This window comes from Tachysurus fulvidraco, chromosome 9, assembly GCF_022655615.1.
Source record: "Tachysurus fulvidraco isolate hzauxx_2018 chromosome 9, HZAU_PFXX_2.0, whole genome shotgun sequence".
Taxonomy (NCBI): domain Eukaryota; kingdom Metazoa; phylum Chordata; class Actinopteri; order Siluriformes; family Bagridae; genus Tachysurus; species Tachysurus fulvidraco.
This window is the reverse complement of record NC_062526.1, coordinates 12,471,502-12,493,708: the sequence shown is the minus strand read 5'-3', so window position 1 is coordinate 12,493,708 and position 22,207 is coordinate 12,471,502. Positions and strand designations below refer to the sequence as shown.

The 22,207-nt window shown below is 37.0% G+C and overlaps 1 protein-coding gene across 2 annotated transcripts in view; it reads right to left on the bottom strand.

Moving 5' to 3' along the window:
- Window positions 1–18,236: 18,236 nt before the first annotated feature.
- Window positions 18,237–22,207, bottom strand: part of nr2f1a (nuclear receptor subfamily 2, group F, member 1a) — a 7,228-nt gene continuing 3,257 nt past the window's right edge. For both annotated transcript variants that reach the window (XM_027138512.2, XM_027138511.2), the window contains exon 3: window positions 18,237–19,479. In XM_027138512.2, coding sequence (XP_026994313.1) covers window positions 19,205–19,479 — 275 coding nt within the window. In that variant the 3' untranslated portion in view covers window positions 18,237–19,204. The remainder of the gene's footprint in view (window positions 19,480–22,207) is intronic.

Genomic DNA, 22,207 nt, shown 5'->3' with positions numbered 1-22,207 from the left:
CACAGTGATACAAGCTTTCATTTGTTGTCCAGTAATTGTTTGCTTCACAAGCTGTAGTTCATTTTTGTTCAGTCTCCTTAAAAAAACAAAATCAACACAAATGAAGGTTTATCGTTTATTTTTGGAAATTTAACTTTGACAAGTAAAAATATCTGCATAGTAATGTGCTAAAGAGTTAGTGGAAAGAGTACGGTACGGTACCATTTGGGAGGGAAGGGCTATCATTTTAACTGTCTAAAGTAGTTGGCGCACTGGTAAGGTTGGCTAATTACAATGGCGCATTGGTAAGGTAAGCTAATTACAATGGTGCATTGGTAAGGTAGGCATTGGTAAGGTAAGCTAATTACAATGGTGCATTGGTAAGGTAGGCTAATTACAATGGCGCATTGGTAAGGTAGGCTAATTACAATGGCGCATTGGTAAGGTAAGCTAATTACAATGGTGCATTGGTAAGGTAGGCATTGGTAAGGTAAGCTAATTACAATGGTGCATTGGTAAGGTAGGCATTGGTAAGGTAAGCTAATTACAATGGTGCATTGGTAAGGTAGGCTAATTACAATGACGTATTGGTAAGGTAGGCATTGGTAAGGTAGGCTAATTACAATGGCGCATTGGTAAGGTAGGCATTTGTAAGGTAAGCTAATTACAATGGTACATTGGTAAAGTAGGCTAATTACAATGGCGCATTGGTAAGGTAGGCTAATTACAATGGCGCATTGGTAAGGTAAGCTAATTACAGTGGTGCATTGGTAAGGTAGACTAATTACAATGGCGCATTGGTAAGGTAGGCATTGGTAAGGTAAGCTAATTACAATGGCGCATTGGTAAGGTAAGCTAATTACAATGGCGCATAGGTAAGGTAGGCTAATTACAATGGCGCATCGGTAAGGTAAGCTAATTACAATGGCGCATCGGGTACGGTAAGCTAATTACAATGGCGCATTGGTAAGGTAGGCTAATTACAATGGCGCATTGGTAAGGTAAGCTAATTACAATGGCTGTATATTGTTTGGGACATAGCCAACAGTCCAACCGTATAGACTCAACCCTTAAAGACGCAAAGGCGCAGATTTTATTCTTATCGTGAAGGCTTTACTTTCAGCCCAAGTAGTAGCCGGGTTAGAGTTCAACTCTTCGGGGGAAGGGGGATAAAGATCTGCAAAGCTCGATAAAAGCTCGAAGCTCCGGTGGCTCGCCGAGTTCCCAAAGAACCTGAGTCTGACCGGCTAGTCGAGCTGCTCATCTCGCGTTAACGGCAGCTGCGCAACTCGATCGCGAAAGAGGAGCCGTGTCTCCACAATGAGGCCAATGTTAAGCAAAAGAAGTGTCAGTCAAAAGGCTGCCGCGTATCAGATGAAGCCTCAAATCAACAAGTTTCCTCCAATAACATACAGGCCGCTTTTGCGCATAAAGACACATGGTAGCCTATAGAGTGAAGGGAACGTTTCCAGGGCTAAAATAATGTCCTCTCACTTTCGAGGTGTTTTTTTTCCCTTTTTCTTTAAAATGCATGTCATTAGAATACATTTTTATGGTTTAGCAGTTAATCAAACTTTCCTTCCTTCCTGTCTTTTCTTTTTTTTTTTTCAACCCAAGCCTGATTTATTCCGTCTCTTTTGGACAGTGCGTAATAATGGATAAGGGTGAATTTACTATCATTAAAGGGTCTTAATTATTCAGCCATATACATTAAGTCGATGTCTGTTCAGGAGAGAAATTACTTGTTTAAGTGAACAATTCTGGTTTAACTCAATCTGTACTAAAGACCCAGAAATAAAAACGCAGCTGATTGTTTTTAGTAATGAGGCTTTAACTTTTAACTCGTTGCGCAATAAAATATTCACACACATTGAGTGACTGATATTTTCACCGCTGTCGTGCTCTTTCAGGCCAGGAATCTGTATTTTTCCCAAAGTTTCCGGGATCTTCGTGAAGTTGGAATGTCTCTCATGTGCTCCATGTCCTCCTGAGCACTTCAGCACATCTCTCCGATCTCTATTTGCATAATTATATGCTCACTTCTGAAGGGGAATCTAACCCTTACATTTCACGGGTCAACAAACTGCAACAATCAATGTTTTATTGTGTCTGAAATAAAAGAAAATCTCTCTCTCTCTCTCTCTCTCTCTCTCTCTCTCTCTCTCTCTTTCTTTCGTGCTGCTTCGTTATTCTAGCTATGTAGAGAAGTTCAACTTAATGAAGGACTTCCGTCTGAAACTGTATTTCTTAAGAAAACTCATGTACTGTCTTTCTATCTTTTATAAGCTCTCTAACACACTCCTTTAACGAATGGCTATTAGTAATTGTGTTTATTAAGTACATTTGTCAGCACAATCGTGCTCTTCTTTAACGTCCCCCCCCCCCCCCCGTGTGTGTGTGTGTGTGTTGGGGGGTGATGCCAGTATTGGACAGCAGCTGCTGGCACAGAGAGTCGTTTTATGTCGCTTTAATGGTAGCTTTTAGGCTGTGCTACTATGGACCATGCCGCCCTTTCAATTACCTCCTGCCTGATAGTGCAGCTCGTAAAGAGCCCATAGTAAAAGCCTGGCACTGAAATCAAATACATTTGGGGAGAGATTTGGAGCGCAAAGAAAACTTCTCCCCGTCTAGGTAATGTGAAGATATGATGGGAGATTACAATGGGGGAAAAGTGCAGGAGATGGGGAGAGATTGTTCTGTGAGACCGTTATTAACATTATAGCCTTCGAGGTGTTCTCAGATGAAATATAGACCAGACTAGACTGCAATAGCCTATAGCAGATCGGGCTTTTTTTTCATTACCTGCTCGACGAATCTCTCACGAATAAATAAATACCTGTGAGGATGCGTCGTAAAAAACAACAAAAAAAAAACAGTTTACTCGTTTAGTTTGACGTTGATGAACGGACTGAGATATTCAACAATATGAGACTTCATATTGAAAATTATAGTGTAGGTCAGCGATTAATGTCAGGAATTGAGCTGGTAGCATGGATCGCAGATCACTGAGGCACATGAGATCTGTTCAAATCGTCATTTATGTAACAGGAAAAAAAACAGCTTGGGGATATAGAACAACGTGTAGTTATACAGAGTTACACATACACACAGGGCTTTTCAAAAAAATGTTAACACACATGATATCACAACACTGTAGTGGAAATATTGTAACATTAAAACAAAGTTATGTTAGTAATTTACTCATTACCACAACGTTTCTTCTGTGCGCCAGACTCTGCTGGACGTTTTTCACCAAAAAAACCAAAGCAATGCTGTAAAATTTTTTTGATTATTTCATTTATTAGACATTTTGAACTTAAATAATCTTCCCTAGTGTCTTTTAACTAACTTTTATCTAGCAAAGACTATCTGTTGTAACTTTTATTATCTTAAGCTATAATGTACTAAAAGATTTCAAGTAAATAATAATAATAATGACCACTTTTATTTATTTTTATCAGATGATGACGACGATGATGATGATGATTATAACAGCGTTCTTTTTTTTTTTGGCCTTTGGACAACAGTTTTCCTCTCATACAGTGCTCTAGATATTAAAGATTACATATACTAAAGCACGACCACAGGCCTGTTCCCTTCTCCACTTTTTCATGGCGCCTGTAAATGTCCATTTGTTCACCATATATGCGTTTAAGGTCGAGCACCAGGAGCCTCAGCTCAAAAAGAACTCGAGGTCGCAGAGTAACCGGAGCATTACAAGCTGTCATTTTACAGTGAGGATGGAATTGCCACGTTGGGTGCCAAGCGGGCGACCCAGGCTGAGGACACGATAAAAACCTGATCCTTTCCAAACAACAAGAGGCCCTTTCAAATGAAACCAGATTAGGGCGCTCTAAAACCCTTACAGGACCCTGCTTTCTCTATCGCCCTGTGATGTTGCGCTAGAATAACCGATGACGCGATAGGCCATAATAAGTCCTAGTCTAGTCGCTCTCTCTCTCTCTCTCTCTCTCTCTCTGTGTGTGTGTGTGTGTGTGTGTGTGTGTGTGTGTGTGTGTGTGTGTGTGACGATTTATTGACTGTTAGGGAGGGGGATCAACCTGCTTTTCACTCACACATTATAGATGAGTCTCATCAAGACTAACGGGCTCATCGGAGCCTAACCACATTGGTGCAACTCCCACCTGAGCAGCAGACGCATTATTGTCTCGCCCGCGCATCCTCATTAAGAAACGCCCCAAAAGACAAAGCTCAAATTAAGTTGTTGCCATCCAACGGACCCAAATTAGCGGAGGTGCAGGCCAGATGTGCTGCTTTAAAATAAATGCGTTGACGTGACCGCCAAGCAAGACTGAGGAAGATGACGACGACGACGATGATGATGATGATGATGATGATGATGATAAACATGATGATGATGATGATGATGATGTATGTGATCCATTATCGTGTTGTTAGAACACCACTGCTCGTCCTCGGGCATCTTTTTTTTTTGTTGATCAGATTCATATTCCTCCTGAGGCTTCAAAATACTCTTATCGGCTCTTTAAAAAGGCGCTGTGAAGAGGATGCGTCTGTTTTTTTCACTGCTCCCTACAACCCTCTTCATGCCTCTGCTTACTCTCCACGTCTCCGTCTCCTTCTCTTCTCGCTTCTTCTTCTTCTTCTTCTTCTTCTTCTTCTTCTTCTTCTTCATCTTCTTCTTAGTCGTCGTCATCGTCGTTGTCGTCATCTTCCCTTGAGTCAGCGCAAAGGTGAAAAGCGCCAATAAACGAAGCGCGTGACTTTTTGCGCGTTAAGAGTCGGTTCCCACCTGAATGAAGGCGATGCAGGAAATCAGTGATTTTTCTCTAATCAAACCTGTCACAGTGAATCAGTCGCCAGGATTTACATCGCGTGAACGAAATAGCATTGTATAATCTCTTGGGTCGTTTCAAAATATTTAGCATTTTGAAGAAAAAAGAAAGAAAGAAAAAAATCGAGCAAAAAAGCATAAAACTGTTTAGAAAATTCATACAATACTTATAATTATTTCTTTTGCTCGGAAAATCGGTAAGCCATACAAAATGAACTGAAATTACACGGCTTTTAGTTTTTGAAAGAGCACTGACATCCGTTTATACACAAATTCGATCGAAATAAAAATGTAATCGAACATTTTCTCGTGGTTTGACTGTAATTCATTAGCAACTAAATTATAATCGTTTAAAAAAGTGATTATGTAATAATTAACACACACTGTTGAAAATATTTTTACTTTATTGATTTTTAGCTTTCACACTGCGTAATGTTTACAATCTAATTTTGTTTACATATTCTTTATTAACCGACTATTTCTATAATTATATATATTAGTTAATAATAATAGTAAATAACGATTCTGAACAATTCTAAACTTAATTAAATAAACAAAACTTTACATTTAAATCGAAATAATGCCCACGGTAGCCATGGGATGTGTTTCTAATCTTCTTGTATGTGGTGTCCATTATGAAACAAACCAAATGAACAAAAACTTAACAAAAACAATTGTATTTGCGCTTCACATGAGATTTAAGACGCAAGAGTTTACAATTGAATAGAATGAGTTTGACCGAAGAAAAGAATAAAAGCTATAATATTAAAACCAATCACATGCTATTTTCATGAAGGACTTTCCATTTTATTTAGACTGAACTGGAGATATTCAGCTTGCAACATCTTTAACGGTGGTGTTTTACTGGAGTGTTTTCTTCTCTATTAATTAATTTTATTTGTTCATTATCTAGTCAGTGATCAAGTCCGACTGATCCATGCCTTCGTTTACAATGAATAAAAATATAATTTTAACATAAAGAGCAAAACAAATGGCATGTACAAATAGAAATATGAGATTGGATATATATATATATATATATCCACATCTAAATATGTATTTTAACTTGCTACTCCAGGGGACAATCTTTTTAATATAAATATCATTCCTAAGAGTTTGTTTTATGTTTTCTGGAGAAGACAAAAGAAAAAAGAAGACATTTAGTAAAATGTAAACTGGATCAGAACAGATGAGTTAAGCCAGTATGTAGGCAGTATAATTAAATGGTTTCCTTACGGTGACGTCACTTAGATCATAGAAATACTGTGTACAAGTAGTGCAGCCTGTTCAAGGCCGTTATTGCTGCAGTCATTCCCCATCACCTGACCAGCTATCTCACACTATCTTTTCCGCCGCTTAGGCGCGTAGGCGCTTACACAGCGTGACAGGTGTGTGTGTGTGTGTGTGTGTGTGTGTGTGTGTGTGTGTGTGTGTGTGTGTGTGTGTGTGTGTGTGTGTGTGTGTGTGTGAGTGTGTATGCGCGCACTGTCAAGCTACCTTGTTAAAGGTTGTAAACTGTTGGCAGTCTCCAGATACTGGCGATTTGAAACTTGTCCTGTCTAATTTGACAAGAGCATCCGGGCACCTGAGCACAGGACCATGGACAGCGGTGTGTGTGTGTGTGTGTGTGTGTGTGTGTGTGTGTGTGTGTGTGTGTGTGTGTGTGTGTGTGTGTGTGTGTGTGACCCTGTACGCCCCGCCTCGTGATCACGTTACATCCGACTGAGACCCGTACAGGACCGAGTGAGCGAATGAGTAACACTGAGAGTGAGAGTGAAATAGTGGAGGGGAAGCGAAGAAGAGTGTGTGGGGAGGTGAGAGAGTAAATGACAAAGTGAGACAGTGAGAGAATGAGTGAGATGGTTTTGTGTAAATGACAAAACTGCGGTTACACCTCTCTCTCTCTCTCTCTCTCTCTCTCTCTCTCTCTCTCTCTTTCTCTCGCTCACACACAGACACAGACACAGACACACACACACACACACACACACACACACACACACACACACACACACACACACACACACACACATGAATTACGTTTACATTTAATCTGGAGTAACTGTGAGCGCAAAGTTGCCTTGGGAGCCATAACAGCGGTTTAAGGGCTGCAGGGCTGCGGAGGAGAAAAGGAGGATTTGGTGGTGAGGGAAAACTGTTTGATGGCTCTCTACAGCTTCGAGACAGCTTGTTAATTAAAACCCCAAGAGATGAGTTTGTGCAGCCAACGTCCATATAAGAACATCGCTAACTATCCTGACAGCAAGCCACTTCACAGGCCTGCGTGCAAAGGCAATGATTCAAGCTCTCTCTAGTCCCAGGTCTCTCTCATTTCCACGCTAGAGGACATTTCTTAAGCCCTGCAGTAGTAAATGTCCTATTTGTATTTTGTAAGGCCGAAAGTTCAATTAACTCAATTAAACAGACGGACGCAGTTCAATGATTCAAAATCTAATTTACAAATTCATTAATATCGGGATCATTACTTTTGTAGTTTCTATTAACACTTGATTAAAGAAATAAAGAGTACTGTAATGGAAGCGAACGTTCTTCTTTCTTTCATTCGGATTGCTTCTATACACATATACACCTATTACTTACTGATAAAACAATGAATATATATATATATATATATATATATATATATATATATATATATATATATATATATATATATATATAAGCACATAAACGTTTCCCGAAAAAATTTAAATTGTTTCCGCATAATCAGATGGTTGCATTTATTTTTTTCTTTGATCGTTAAGTGTAAGAATGTAAGACTTAAGTTGGGATACACTGGTGCATGAGAAGAACTCCCTTATAGGATCACCTGGAGTGAGAAACACACAAACACACACACACGCGCGCACACGCACATACACACATTCCATTATGGGGTAGACGAGAACTAAACAGGGGTAGAGACACATCGTTTACAGCATTTTTCTTTCTAGCATTTCATTAAGTAATATAGTTTTACATCTAAAGAGATTATTATATTTAGATCAAACTGACAGCTATGTATGTATTTATTTATTTCAGTGGAATATTTCCCAAAAATTAACTGAGTTATATTTATTACTTTAAAATTAGATAAAAGTCATTTAAAAGTATGACAACTTTTGGTAATAATAATAATAATAATAATAATAATAATAATAATAATAATAATAATAATAATAATAATAATAATAATAATAATAATAAAACAAAAACTAATAAAATATAACTAAAAGAAATCCATGCTTTAATGAACATTTATGGTAAATTATTTTATGTTCTGAAAAGTCTACATTAGAGGAAACATTATTCATTGCTATATTAGTCTACATTATTTTTCTTCCCAGTATCCTACACAAAGTTAAATATTTAACTTAAAGTAGAATGTAAGCTTCTATTTGCTTCTTGTTTTCTTTAAGGGGTGTGACATTGTGATTGGAGTGGAGCAGCTGATGGTTCTCTCCACTGTCTGCTTGAACATTTAAAAGACATCTTTAAATGTTCACCACGTCTTAGCACATTCATCAACGTCAAAATGTGGCCGAGCCTCTATTTAGAGAAAGTGTAAGTGCAGCAATATATCTTCACTGCTCTCAAAACACACAATGCATTTTTACAACGTGTGAATATGCCTCCTTATTTCCGCAATGCTTTATAAAACGTAATGATATATATACTCTCAAACAAAGCAGGCATTATGGCAAAAATCCGTTTTGGGTCTTTGCCCCGAGAACCTATTCGATGCCGATTTAAAAATAAATAAACAAATAAACAAATAAACAAATATATATATATATATATATATATATATATATATATATATATATATATATATATATATATATATATATATATATATATATATATGTAGTGCGCTCACTGTATTCGTTCAGATTGAAACGCCTCAGTAATTTGGATACAATAACATTTACTTGGAAAACTTTTTAATGCATTATATTAGCCGAATCTGTGGTGAAACAATACAGCTCGGTGTTAAACAGGAACAGAAAGCAGACCGTTCCGTATACTATTTAATACGTGGTTTAAAGCACTGAGCAGAAGATTGGTTTTTGATCATATCAACTTTGGCCATAAAAATGTCTATATTATTAGCTATAAATGCACAAAAATTATAAGCTTAATTCGTTCACCTAAATAACAATGATAATTAATTCGTAATTAATAACCCCACAATGTTGTTTACAATATATATCATATTGATATTTATTTCTGATTAAATAAAGTCATTATTAAATATAAAATATAATAAATGGAATTTTTAGAACTGTGATTTAACGCATGGTTAGTGCTGTTTAAGCCAAATGTATTTCAGTCGTTTATAAAAAATTTTTTAAAAAGTAGAAAGCATGAGAGACAGCCATGGTGCGCTGTAAAAAAAGCGAAGAGTCAGTAAATAAAGCAGGAGCTGTTTATTCCTCTGTCAGAGGGTCCCAGAACACAGAGCGCCATCTAGCAAACAAAGGCGGAAACAAACAGCTCGCGCAGCCCCCACCACTGAACCCGAGTGCGCGCTACCGCAAACTCACAGAATTCCCCCTCAATAAAACCTTACTGTACCTTAAATTAGCAATATTCCTTTATACACGGTATAAACGTGGTATTTCGACATTGGCCGTTCATTACTTTGTTGGTTAAAAACAGCAAATAAATAAATAAAAATAAAAAAATAAGGGAAGGGAGAAAAACTTTGATATAAACATATACAGAGTAATATTTCATACTTATACCTGTAAAGGATGGTGATGCGCATGTGCGGATATGAACAAGTTTCAACAGTAAATGCCGTTTCTCAGCCTAGTTTGTCTACAAAGTTCTTCTTCTTCTTCTTCTTCTTCTTCTTCTTCTTCTTCTTCTTCTTCTTCGTATTATTATTATTATTATTATTATTATTATTATTATTATTATTATTATTATTATTATTGATGATGATGATGATTACCGTGCTATTAAACATAATAATCATTAGGTGAACAAATAAACATTTTCATACTAGTCTAGTCCACGGGTTTGATGTGGAATATCAGAATACAACAACAATGTAATTAATAACAACAAATACTACTACTACTACTACTACTACTACTACTACTACTACTACTACTACTACTAATAATAATAATAATAATAATAATAATAATAATCCGTCGTGTCTCATTTACTCTATTTCTATGAATAACATATCACATTAATATTGCTGGAAGTGGTTGAAGTGGTTGGGTGTTGATGAAAATCATTCCCATGCAGAAGATTTTACAGAAACGTATCATCTCAGTTCACCGAATTTGTTATACACGTCACAACAGAGGAAACATGTTATAAGATAGCTTTTTACTAACCGCCCAACACGTGTTAAAATCAGATTAAAGCTAAATTAATTTGCTTTATAGCTTATTGCACACAGCTTCACGTTTAGTATAGACCATTTGTAATTTTTTTTCTTGTTTTATTTGTGATTTTTATTTTTTTGATTTTTTTACACCTAGCCTTTTTATGTTTGAGTTCTATAATGGTCGTACATGGAGTCTAAACAAGGTTTGCAGACAGCCTACGTAAGAATCCCTAAAGCATACTTGCAAACTTTGGCTGATCAATAAAATATTGATCATCGTTATGTATTATTCTTTTCTTTATTATTTCTATTTGAGTCAAAGCAAAGCCTAATTATTAAAACCATAGCCTAATTATTTATCATATTAATATACATTATTGTCTTGAATACCTTACATAAGCTAGTATTAAATATTATCGACTATTTGGCGGTTTCCACTAACTATTAATTTGATTGCGTAGTAACCTTTTAAGACTGGGAAAGTCCTCCGTGCCTTTGTGTGCTTTTGTCCTATATACAGCTTTAGATGATTGAGAGCTCCATATGCGGATTGGTCAGAGCTCGGCCAGTGATCCCTTTGACAGGTCAGATGTAACATTTCAGCATTTTCAGAGAGAATGCCGTTTGTTTTTTCTCGATAGCCTGTTTTCGGATATGGTGAATACCACGTAGCTGCTATCTATTTACCCCAATGCTGAATATGCTGAGGTGCGTTTGTTGCGTAAAGGCGGTATTCATTCATTTACTACTCCTTCAGTGTGCTGTAATTTTGTATATAAAGACCATGCGTGGATGCATCCAGTGCAAACCGTTTATGGTGGGTGTACCTGTTCTGGATTGTATACAGTACAGTAAAATGAGATGCGGCGTGATGTGATGTAGACTACAGCTGGGTCTTTCGCTCTACCACACAGTGGTGGGAAGAGAGATGATGTGTCGGTATGGAGCTGAATTATCGCGAACCTCTTGTTTCCCGGTTTTAACACACACACACACACACACACACACACACACACACACACACACACACACACACACACACACACACACACACACGCACACACACACACAAGGAAAAAAAAGAAACCTTTTCAGATCAGTCTACCACTCGTTCTTCGTCCACTCTGTCCAGTTTTAGACCATTCTTTATTCTGTTTAGAATAATGGGCACATAAGAGCGAGCTTCAGCCACAATACCACCCAAAGATATCTGTAGTGCAGATGAAATATTTGGTGCGTGTGGTGACCGTGTGGGAGCCTCCTGCATTTTAATGACAAGCAAAACAGAAGCTGGACGTGCGAGAGAGAAAGAACACACATGTCCCCGTTTCTAATAGAAGGAAGACAATTTTCTCGCTCAGATTAAGACCGTTAGTTTCTGCCTTGCCTTTGAAGAGAGGGGCCAGGTCACTCTGAAAGAAAGGCCATTCCCCGAAACCCCTCCCTTAAACCCCCAGCCTTCTCTCTCTCTCTCTCTCTCTCTCTCTCTCTCTCTCTCTCTCTCTCTCTCTCTCTCTCTCTCTCTCTCTAGCTCCTACCGACCCCCATCGTTTGGAGAACACATGCATATCCTCCAGCAAAGCTGGTTTTGCGGTTACACATATGGCAGATTTAAGAACTGAGGCTTTGGAAGGCAATTTTTACTATTATTAATATAATTTCAATGTATAGCAAAAATCAGTCCAAATAATTACTAAAGCTTGTTTTCAGCTGCACTTAAATAAACATAATATTTATTCGCTGTTGCTTTTAATAATTTTAGGCAAAGCATATGACTGGATTATATTTACCAAATGCACTAAAATGAATAAAAATCACCACACCACAGAAACATCGTCAATATTAATGACATTAGTAAGTTCTTATAATGTAAGCGGAATAGGCCGGGCAGGCTTTGGCATTAGTTAATCTCCCACCGCTGGATCTCAGTACGGGAGCAGTTTACGTGTGGCCGCCGCGCACGTGTTCAGTAAAGGAACGCGGGCGCGCGCGTGTGTGTATTTATCAAACGCACAAATTGCGACGACTATAGGCAAGACAGGCGAGATAAAAGGCCGAAAGGCGCGGGATCAGAGACCAGCACCAGAGCAAGGGACATAATACCTCTGTCAAGAGCCGCTCAATATGGCGGGGATGAAAAATCTCCCTCGACAAAAACGCTTCGGTCATTTATTATCAAAGAAAATAGAAGCCGTGCTGAGAAATTAGTCAAATAAAAAGTAAATTAGAGCGTTATTAACAACAACATAATTCACTGAGCCTGTCATGCAAACGGCCACATCTGTGCCTTACTGGATGTGTGATAGCTACACCTATGTAAAATCCTAAACAAAAAGAAAAACACAAAGAAATATATCCTAGGTTTGGGCCTATACATAAACTATTATATATTATTATTTATTACTCAGAAATTTCTCTTTAAATATTACACACACACAAGCATATATATATATATATATATATATATATATATATATATATATATATATATATATATATATATATATATGCTTGTGTGTGTGTGTGTGTGTGTGTGTGTGTGTGTGTGTGTGTGTGTGTGTGTGTGTGTGTGTGCTGTGTGTGTGCGCGCGCGTGTGTGTAATATGATATATATAAATATACATTTTAATTAATCGTTTCATCGTTTCTTTGTTTTTCCAACTTCGCCGCAAATAAATAGTCAGTGGAGCTCTGAACGTGATGGTGGACCATCTATATGATGGCCAGTGAAAATGTAATGTATGGAGGAAAATGGGTCACTGTTACATTTTGTCCCAGCATGAAGTGTAATTGCAAGAAAGTGCTGCTGAGTAAATTGAGAAACTTGCTGGCTGCGGTGGCATAGGCACAAACCATCTGGTGTTTATTATGAAAATAGCCAGTAAATATATCTGAAAATCCAGGGCGTTAGCAGGTATGTAAGAGCAGGATTAGTTTCTGCCCATGTTTGATGGGCGGATCGGAAAGTGTGCTCATAATGGCCCGTGGAAACATATTTGCTTGAATGAATTAACACAGTAATTACATGCGCTTTGTTTGGAAGATTTCACGATAGTCTGACGTCACTTTGTTTATCAGGGAATAAAGCATGGGGTCCGAGCAGCCTATTATTGGTGTGAAGCTTAGCAACAGGTATGTCTCTCAGTCTAAGAATAATATAGAGTAGAAGATTTGCAAGGATCTTATTAAAATGATCGATATCATCATACACACTTTAACTTCTAACTGATGTATTGAGTATTCAGTCGTAATAACAGGCAGAATATATAAAGACATTTAGCATTGCATTGACTCCGCTATATCTTGTTGAACGCTTTCCAGGCAAACTTTGTTTCCGACCACCCTAAAGACCAAATTCCCCCCACCCCCAATTTTTATCTGGCTGTAATTTAGCACGGAGACAAACACCGAAAACTGTCCCTCTCGACATTAAATGTTACGTGCTGATTAATTTGTTGTTAATGACAGCTCTAGTCATACACACAGGGACACATCCTCTGCTCTCTTAGCGTTTTTTTTTTTTTTTTTACTCTTGCCCAGCCCCCGCCCTCCCCTCCCTCTATTCTACCCAAACACGGGAGCGCGCAGGCTCACTGCTCACTACAGGCGCGCGCACAAAAAAAGTCCCTGGTCACACACGCGCGCGTTTAAGGGGGACAAATGAAAACAAATTTCTTACTTTCTCCAAAGGAGCTCCGTGTAAAGCTCGGTGTGTCCTTCTTGTCCACTTTTTAGTCGTGCTCGTGCTCGTTGGGAAGAGTGTTTTCCAAGGCGTCCGAGGCATCGTTCTCTAATTAATGCTTTTCTGGAGCCTGTCCTTATATACCCAAATGGTTTGACTGAAGTGAAGTGCAGATTGAGACATATTGAGCCCCCTTTAAGGGGGGATCATTTCATGTGGGAGGTTGGACGCAAAGTTTGGACTCGTGACTGGCATTCCGGAGAGACGTGCATAATTTAAACCAACAAAGCAAGACAGAGACGGGTCTGAGGGTGGGAGGAGAAAAAACTTGGAAAGAACTCACTCAGTGATAAACAGCTGTCAATGCTGGACAAGATTTCAGTTGTATATTCCCAAAGTACAAATTGTCACGAGTACCAAGAACTTCTCAAAATTGTAGCATTTATTTAATGATTCCGTGGAGTGGCTATTAATTTAAATACTAAATAATGTTCATAATGTTCAGATTATTATTATTATTATTATTATTATTATTATTATTATTATTATTATTATTATTATTATTAATAATAATAATAATATATGTATTTTTTTCAAGTGGTTGTAGCTACGTGCATTCTAATATTAAAAATAAAAATTTATTACGTTATGAAACCAGCCTCCTTAATAGCCTCCTTTATTTATTTATTTATTTATTTATTTATTTATTTATTTATTTATTGTTTTCATTATTTACAAAATTTGAATCAATTTTCCTTCCAATTTCATGTCAAACATTTTGGTTTTGGCCCAAAGTCTACAGGATCATAGCTATAAACATTGTATTTATAATTATAATGTCAATAGGTATTAACACTGTCTGACACAAGTTGTCATTAAATACATTGTTGATCAGTTATGTATGGGTTGAGTGCCATTAAGAAGCTGCCTACATGAGTTTGCTCAAATGATGGCTAACACTAGAAAAGAAACTGTATGGTGTTGAGTTAGATATCTCTTTCAATTGTCAGTGGTGGTCCATGGGTATGGAATGCTAATAAGAGACACCCCCCCTCCTTCAACCTCCTCCTCCTCCTTCCCCTCCTCCTCCTCTTCCACCACCTCCTTCTCTTCTTCGTCCGTGTCGTCTCATTCCCTTTCTCTCAGTTGGCAGAAGGGATCGATAACTGACCCGATGCTTTGGACACTGCTTTATTTATCTGGCCAGGCAATGATATTATCAGCCTTGAACGTTATATACAGCAAACGTCTTCCTAAATCAACACAAAGGGATCGCTTACACAGCGATCTGTGCTTTCTCGCCTGCTTCCCTCACACCATGCAGGCCTGACCACACACACACACACACACACACACACACACACACACACACACACACACACACACACACACACACACACACACACACACACACACACACCCTTATGTTACATTCACAACTGGGGACATTTTATATCCTGTTGTGTTGGATGTGATCCATGACTTACAGCTTACTGGGGAGTTCTTTGGACATGGATTTAGGCAGAAATATTAATAGTACATTCATAAGGAGGGAAAAGGTCAAATCTAGAACCCTTAACGTTTCCTTGGTTGTGCTTCTGGAGGTACCATCAAAAGTTCTATGCAGAACCCAACAAGAAATAGCTTCTATAACAGAGAAGGTTACAAACTATAACCTAACTATGACTCGTAAAATCTGCTGTATTAAAAGTTGATATGATTTTCCTCTACTGCATTTATTAACTTGGATAGATAGATAGATAGATAGATAGATAGATAGATAGATAGATAGATAGATAGATAGATAGATAGATAGATAGATAATTAGATAGATAGATAGATAGATAGATAGATAGATAGATAGATAGATAGATAGATAGATAGATAGATAGATAGATAGATAGATAGATAGATAGATAACTTAGTCCCTGTTTGTTTTTCAAGTTACATAATGGAAACTTTAAATTGATTGAATTAAGTATTTTAATGTTTTAAGTAACAGTAGCTTTCAAAGGTTTTTAAACCTTTAAGAGATTTTCATCGTATACGTTCTCCACATTTTACCTAAAAAGCTTGACACTTTATAACCCATAAACTATAATCAAACATCCAGAAAGTATCAGATAATCATCCTCTCAACTACATGTAACCGAGTTAATATTAATAATAATTTGTTTTCTATGTGATAACTGTGTACCCTTTTCTTTCAGTGAGCAGATTCATAAGAAAAAATAAATAAATAAATACTACTACTACTACTACTACTACTACTAATAATAATATTATTATTAATAATAATAATAATAATAATAATAATAATAATAATAATAATAATAATAATAATAATAATAATAATAATAATAAAGTTATAGCATAAACATCCAAATTGTTAACAAAAAAACAAAGCCCATTTTTCGGATAAATGTAGGCTTTGTGATATGTTGCCTTTATAGATAGGTCCAGTACTGTTAGATAGCTACATATAAGATAAAAGTTGTTTTATATAGTATAGTGTCTAACAAATTTTAAAGGATCCGCTTTTATTCCAGAACGCAGTGTTTTGGTCAACAGTGTATTCGAAGCATTATGCATAGATAACAATAAAACAGTGTCACGCTTGCATTCCCTATCACATATATAGATGTAAGCATATTAATTAAGCACTATGCTGATGTCCAATTCAGACAACGTGTGTATGATCATTTGGATGAATAATTCTAAACGTACGCAATTTACATGCTTTTTTGTTCATACAAAAGCTCCCGTGTGTTTTTGCTCTCGTTTCTGATAGCGACTCGGCGACTATTTTCAATTCAAAAACCCTCAACTTGAGAAACACTGAAGACCAAGAGTAGTCAAAGAGCTATTGTCTCGGGTCCTTTGGGGTAATCAATCAAAAAAACCGTCTGGGCTCTACGTGGTCTTAGCACAGTTTCAATTCAGCCTCTTTGCAATAGCTGTTCACATGGGAGCAAAATAACTTACATGATCAAAGCTTCGTTTAATAAAATTGTATTTGTCTAATTGTCCTGCGACAACAATTAGACTGCATAATTCAACATTCATCAGTAACGGATCTGACACAAAATTACATAAAACATCCAACACATGGTGCGAAATCCGTCACCACAATTGAACACATCTCTGCCAAGGATCGCAAAGAGAAATAAACCCCAAACTTTGCGCCTGTTCCTCTTGAACTCTACACCACAAATCGTCTGTGAGGGAGCTTCAAGCCAGTCAGTGAGATGCATGAAAACCGAAATGGTCAACGGTGGCTGGCAGGTTCTCACGGAAAACAATCTTGATTAGCTCGTGAGTAAAACACACATTATACTCTTTCTTTGGGAAACCCATCATTCAGTAGAATGCAACTAAGAACCAAACATGAGACCACGTTCCCTTCAAAGGTTCATCTCCTAAAGCCACACCAGACAAATCCATTAATGGTGATCACTGACTTCAGGCCTGCAGGAGAAAAACCACGCATCATTTAAAGCCAAAAACATGATAACTGGAGTGCAGATGTGTGCGAATGTGCGAGGGACCGTCGTGAAAAACAAGCATGTTTCTCTATTATAGTACTGCTCAATGATATGAGTCTGAACACGAATTTCTCACCGTCTTTGTACAATACATCACATTTAGTGTTCCTATCGACCGGTTTACACGCAGCAGTGTACATTTCCCAGATTGATCACGCATAACTGAAACATCCGTAGCTCTAAAACAAAATAACATTTGTATGTGGTTTTCGGGGAGATTTCTCTTTTTCTCATCTGCCGTGACAGGCAGGCCTCGTGTCTTTATTTCTATCGAAGGTTCTCTCTCTCTCTCTCTCTCTCTCTCTCTCTCTCTCTCTCTCTCTCTCTCTCTCTCTCTCTCTCTCTCGATTTTAAGCAACCCTTCAATCCAGCCTGGGAAATATTTTAAACATTAATGTGCTGAAGAAGGCATAGATCTCTGAACCAGTCGGCAACGACGTCACACACATATCGTACCCTACACAAGTGTGGTATCTAATGCTAATATAGAATTAAAAAAACAAGCAAAAGTCTGAATGGAATAAAATATGGACCTCAAGTATAATCGTGTGGTTGCATTGGTAACAAGTCTCATTCATCTTATAAAAATGGACAAAACCCTCATTACAAAGTTGCAGCTGGGGCAATTATTCCAAAGTATTACAAAAAATGCTTCGGTGCGTGGTGTAATCAGGCACATATGTGTGTATACTGTTCTTTAGTTAAGCAAAAGTCTAATATGAAGAATTTAGCAATTTATAATAATAATAATAATAATAATAATAATAATAATAATAATAATAATAATAATATGCCGGACACCGACAATCAACGTGATATCTAAATAGCATGAAACACATGAAATCTGCTCACAGTGAGCCATGGTTGCCTATTTCTTTTTTTTAATAGTATAGTCACCATCACACAACTTCATCAAGCGACCCTTCTGCACAAACATATCATGGATTGAGCAAAATGGAAGCAACAACCAATAAAAAAGAAACAACGAAAATATCAAGACAAAACAAACAAAATGTATTTTGAAAATGATATATTAAAAGTGCTTTTAATTTTCCATGTCTTTCCTCTTTGTCTGATGATTGACTCAACACACGCACTCACACACACGACCAAGGCGTCCTCTCCTTCAATTGTCCATGAGGTCAGGTTTGCCGCAGTTGCATGTCCATAGAGCATCAATTGGGGGGAAAGTTCAACCATCAGTGATATTGTCATAGCGATTAGACTGTTTCTTATTTGTCTAAAATTTTCTTTATTTTTTATGTTTAAATTGTCACTTCAATTTTAATTCTTGGAGAACATAGCTTCAACAACATATATCGCACTCAGTATAAGAAGCAAAATGTTATATCAAAATCATTAGTAGAGAATCACAGAAAAACTGGTTTAAAACCAGAAAAAATACAAAACAGAGATACACAGACACAGGACATTTCTTATAATTGCTTGGGAACTTTACTTTCCCGCTAAGTTTTGATTCATTTTTACTGCGCATATGATGTTCTTCAATTTATCTGTACGTATTTTGTTTTTGATTTTTCTTTTTTTTCTTACAAAAAAAAAGGAAAATAAAGACTAGTATTTTACAAAAATGGAGAGTGTTCTTGACGATGACGATGAATTTACATAAGAGTTTAGTCCAGGGCTTTTATCTTTGTACATTACGTATTCCATTTCGGTCCAACAACAAAAAAAGAAAGTCTTCCAATGTGATCAGAAACGAGGTCCTCTAATATATATATAGATATAGATATAGTCTTCTTGAAAGGAGGGTTGTAGCGTTTTGGTCCTTTAGTCTTTTGCTTTTTTTTTGTTTCTCACGCTCGCTGGGATCATTGAATTGACATGTAGGGCCAGTTGAAGCTGCTCCCGGATAGCAACATATCCCTGATGAGGGTTTCAATTGGAGTTTTACCTACCAAGCGAACGAAGAACAGCTGCTCGATGACGGATGAGGATACGGTACGCAGGGAGGGAAGTCGCAGCAGCAGCTTGCCGAAGCGACTCGGCTGGTTTGGGTACTGGCTCCTCACATACTCCTCCAGAGCACACTGAGACTTCTCCTGCAGGCTCTCAATGTGGGCCGCATCCGACAGGCCGCAAGCGTCTGAGCGCACGAAACAACATAAAAATAGTAAGAAAAAGGATTGGGTTATTATTTAGCATTGGCGCTGTTATTGACAAAAGAAACCCCAACCCAAGCCCATCATGCATCATGAGTGTGTCTGTCATATAAATAAACAACACGGCTGCGCAATTCCCCAAGAGTCGTCTGCACAGTATAGAACATCCCACACTCTTAAATCAAACCAAACAAAGACTTGTGTATCTTTATCAATGTGTCAGTGTTAAATCTCGATTTTACGAGATTAATGGAGAGCATGGAAGCAGGCGGCTATGTTTTGTATAAAATTATGGAAATATTTTAGCCACATATTTTTTGAAAGACACGGGCTCAGGTAATAACTGAGATTACGAGCTAATTACTTTCCAGATGCTATAGAGTCATTTTTTTCCTATTTACTTGCGCTCTGCTGTGGATGGGGGAGCTGGCAAAGGCGAACCCGCTGAAGACATTTATTACAATGGTTTTAGTCGATTAGACATTCACATTTATGTAAAAACAGGTACAACTCATAACACGAAAACAAACATATTTTTGTCCTGAAAAATCCCTATCTGGTAGAGGAATCTGTCTTAGTCACTTAACATTATGGATAGATTATAAAAATAAATAAATAAACGTTACATGACCTGCTAAATTCGGTTAAGCAGCCACCGACATAATGTATACAATCCAACAAGGCCAATTAGTACGTAGTATAACAATATGGCGGTTGAACAAAAGAGATTTTGCATGCACTTGGTTTGTAAAATAAAGTATTGTATTGTACAGACAAGGCATGCCACCTACAGCATTACTGAGATTGATCCTAATTACACTGGACTTCGGTTCATTACTATGACCTTTTACACTTTTGAACTGGGAAGTTCGGTCTAAAATCTCTGATTAATGAAACCTCAGGCTTAGGCAGCCTGAACAAATATCATGACTGTAGCTCTGCAGTGTGCAATTAAACAAAAGACTTAAGTGCAAGAGCGCATTTGTTTAGAATTTATGGTTTGAACTTAGGAAGACTGCACACACACACCGAGACCGACTCGTTCTTCTAGGGGAGAACATATGACAATTCGGAATGAACACTGGATAGCTGTGCACTGCATTATCTTACATTATCTAAATTGTGGATTATGACAAGCCAAGCCAACAATAAGTTACCTTTAAAAACTGACGTTTAAGTATTGACTTGTGTTGTTTCCTTAGATTCAAGTTTAAGCTAAGCTAAATAGAAATGCACTCCAACTCGACCCAGCTTATGCTTTTTATACTGTGCACGTTTGTTGCACGATCCGGGCACAAAATCTTGGACCCCATGAAGAGCAATACTTTGCCAGAATGGTAACTAATGGTAACTAAGATTCAGGCTGACGTCATTACTAGTGAGACTATAGTTGAACACATACTTAATGGTATGCCTGATATGCAGACCTATATAAATATTGGTAAAAAACAAACAAACAAACAAACAAACAAACAAAAAAAACCTAAATAAATAAATCTAAAAAAAAAAAGCAAACAACAGTAACACTGCCTGATATTGGAAATTATGTCAAGCTACACAATGCCCTAAGACACAGGTCCTATTAAACCGTAAATCTTCAGTCAATCATATAATTTTTAGGAAAAAGCGAGATGACACGAGAAATAATAGTGATACCAAATAAGACGAACATTTTTATCAACTACTGTATGTCAAAGAAAGAAAACGGCAGTTTGGCTAAATGCACGGATGGAACATTTCCTCTGTGTGTCCGCTTTGGCCGGCAATCAAAACATGTTTTTCAAAAAGAAAAACAAACTATTCCTACTTGGTATTTACCGTTTACAATTTTTTTTGCAAAAATAAAAACATTAACTGTTCAATTGCTCAATTCTATGACCACAATCAAAATCTACAATTATAAGGCACGATTAATACATCAAGAAAATAATTAGGGCCTCACTTCTGGAAAAATAAATAAATAAAAAATAATTAAGAACATAGTATATATTCAATTTATATATTTTTACAAAATCCCTTTAAAAAATAATGCCTCTGTTACATTTAACAATACTATTATTTAAACTGATTTTAAAATAACATTTTATCAATTTAATGGTATTTTAATAGACATAAAATTAAAGTAAGTGGAGTGTTTCGCATAAATCACAGATTGCGTCTAGTAATGGTAAATTTTGTAACTTGCAGTACATTCACTAAATGCAGGTTATGATTTTTACGCTTTTTTCCATTTTTAAATATGGACGTCGGTGAATGTGAATTTCTGAAGAGTGACAACAAAATATCCACCCACACCATCCTGAATAAGCAATCGGTGTATATTAAAATAAAAAGCAAAATGCAACCATGTCTTCAAAATGAGACGAAATGTATTATTTCCTATGCTTTTGTGCAAATTACTAATGAAAATAAACATTTGTTAATAATTCAAGATGTAATTGTTTTTTTTATTTTAGATCGTTTTATGATCGCATGGGTCTCCTTATATACTATGTACCTAATTATAATCCACCTGCAAAATCCTCTTCTTTTATTACAGCCTGCTATTTAAAATTATCACAATTAAAAATACTTCGAATTAATTTCCAGTGCGGGTTGTACAACGTGCATGCATTCACACATATTTTTGTGCAAAACTGCTCTCAAAACCTCAAACCAGCACGAACGCCTTCCTGCAAACCTATATGGCGTCGTAGGCCTTTTTGTCCAGCA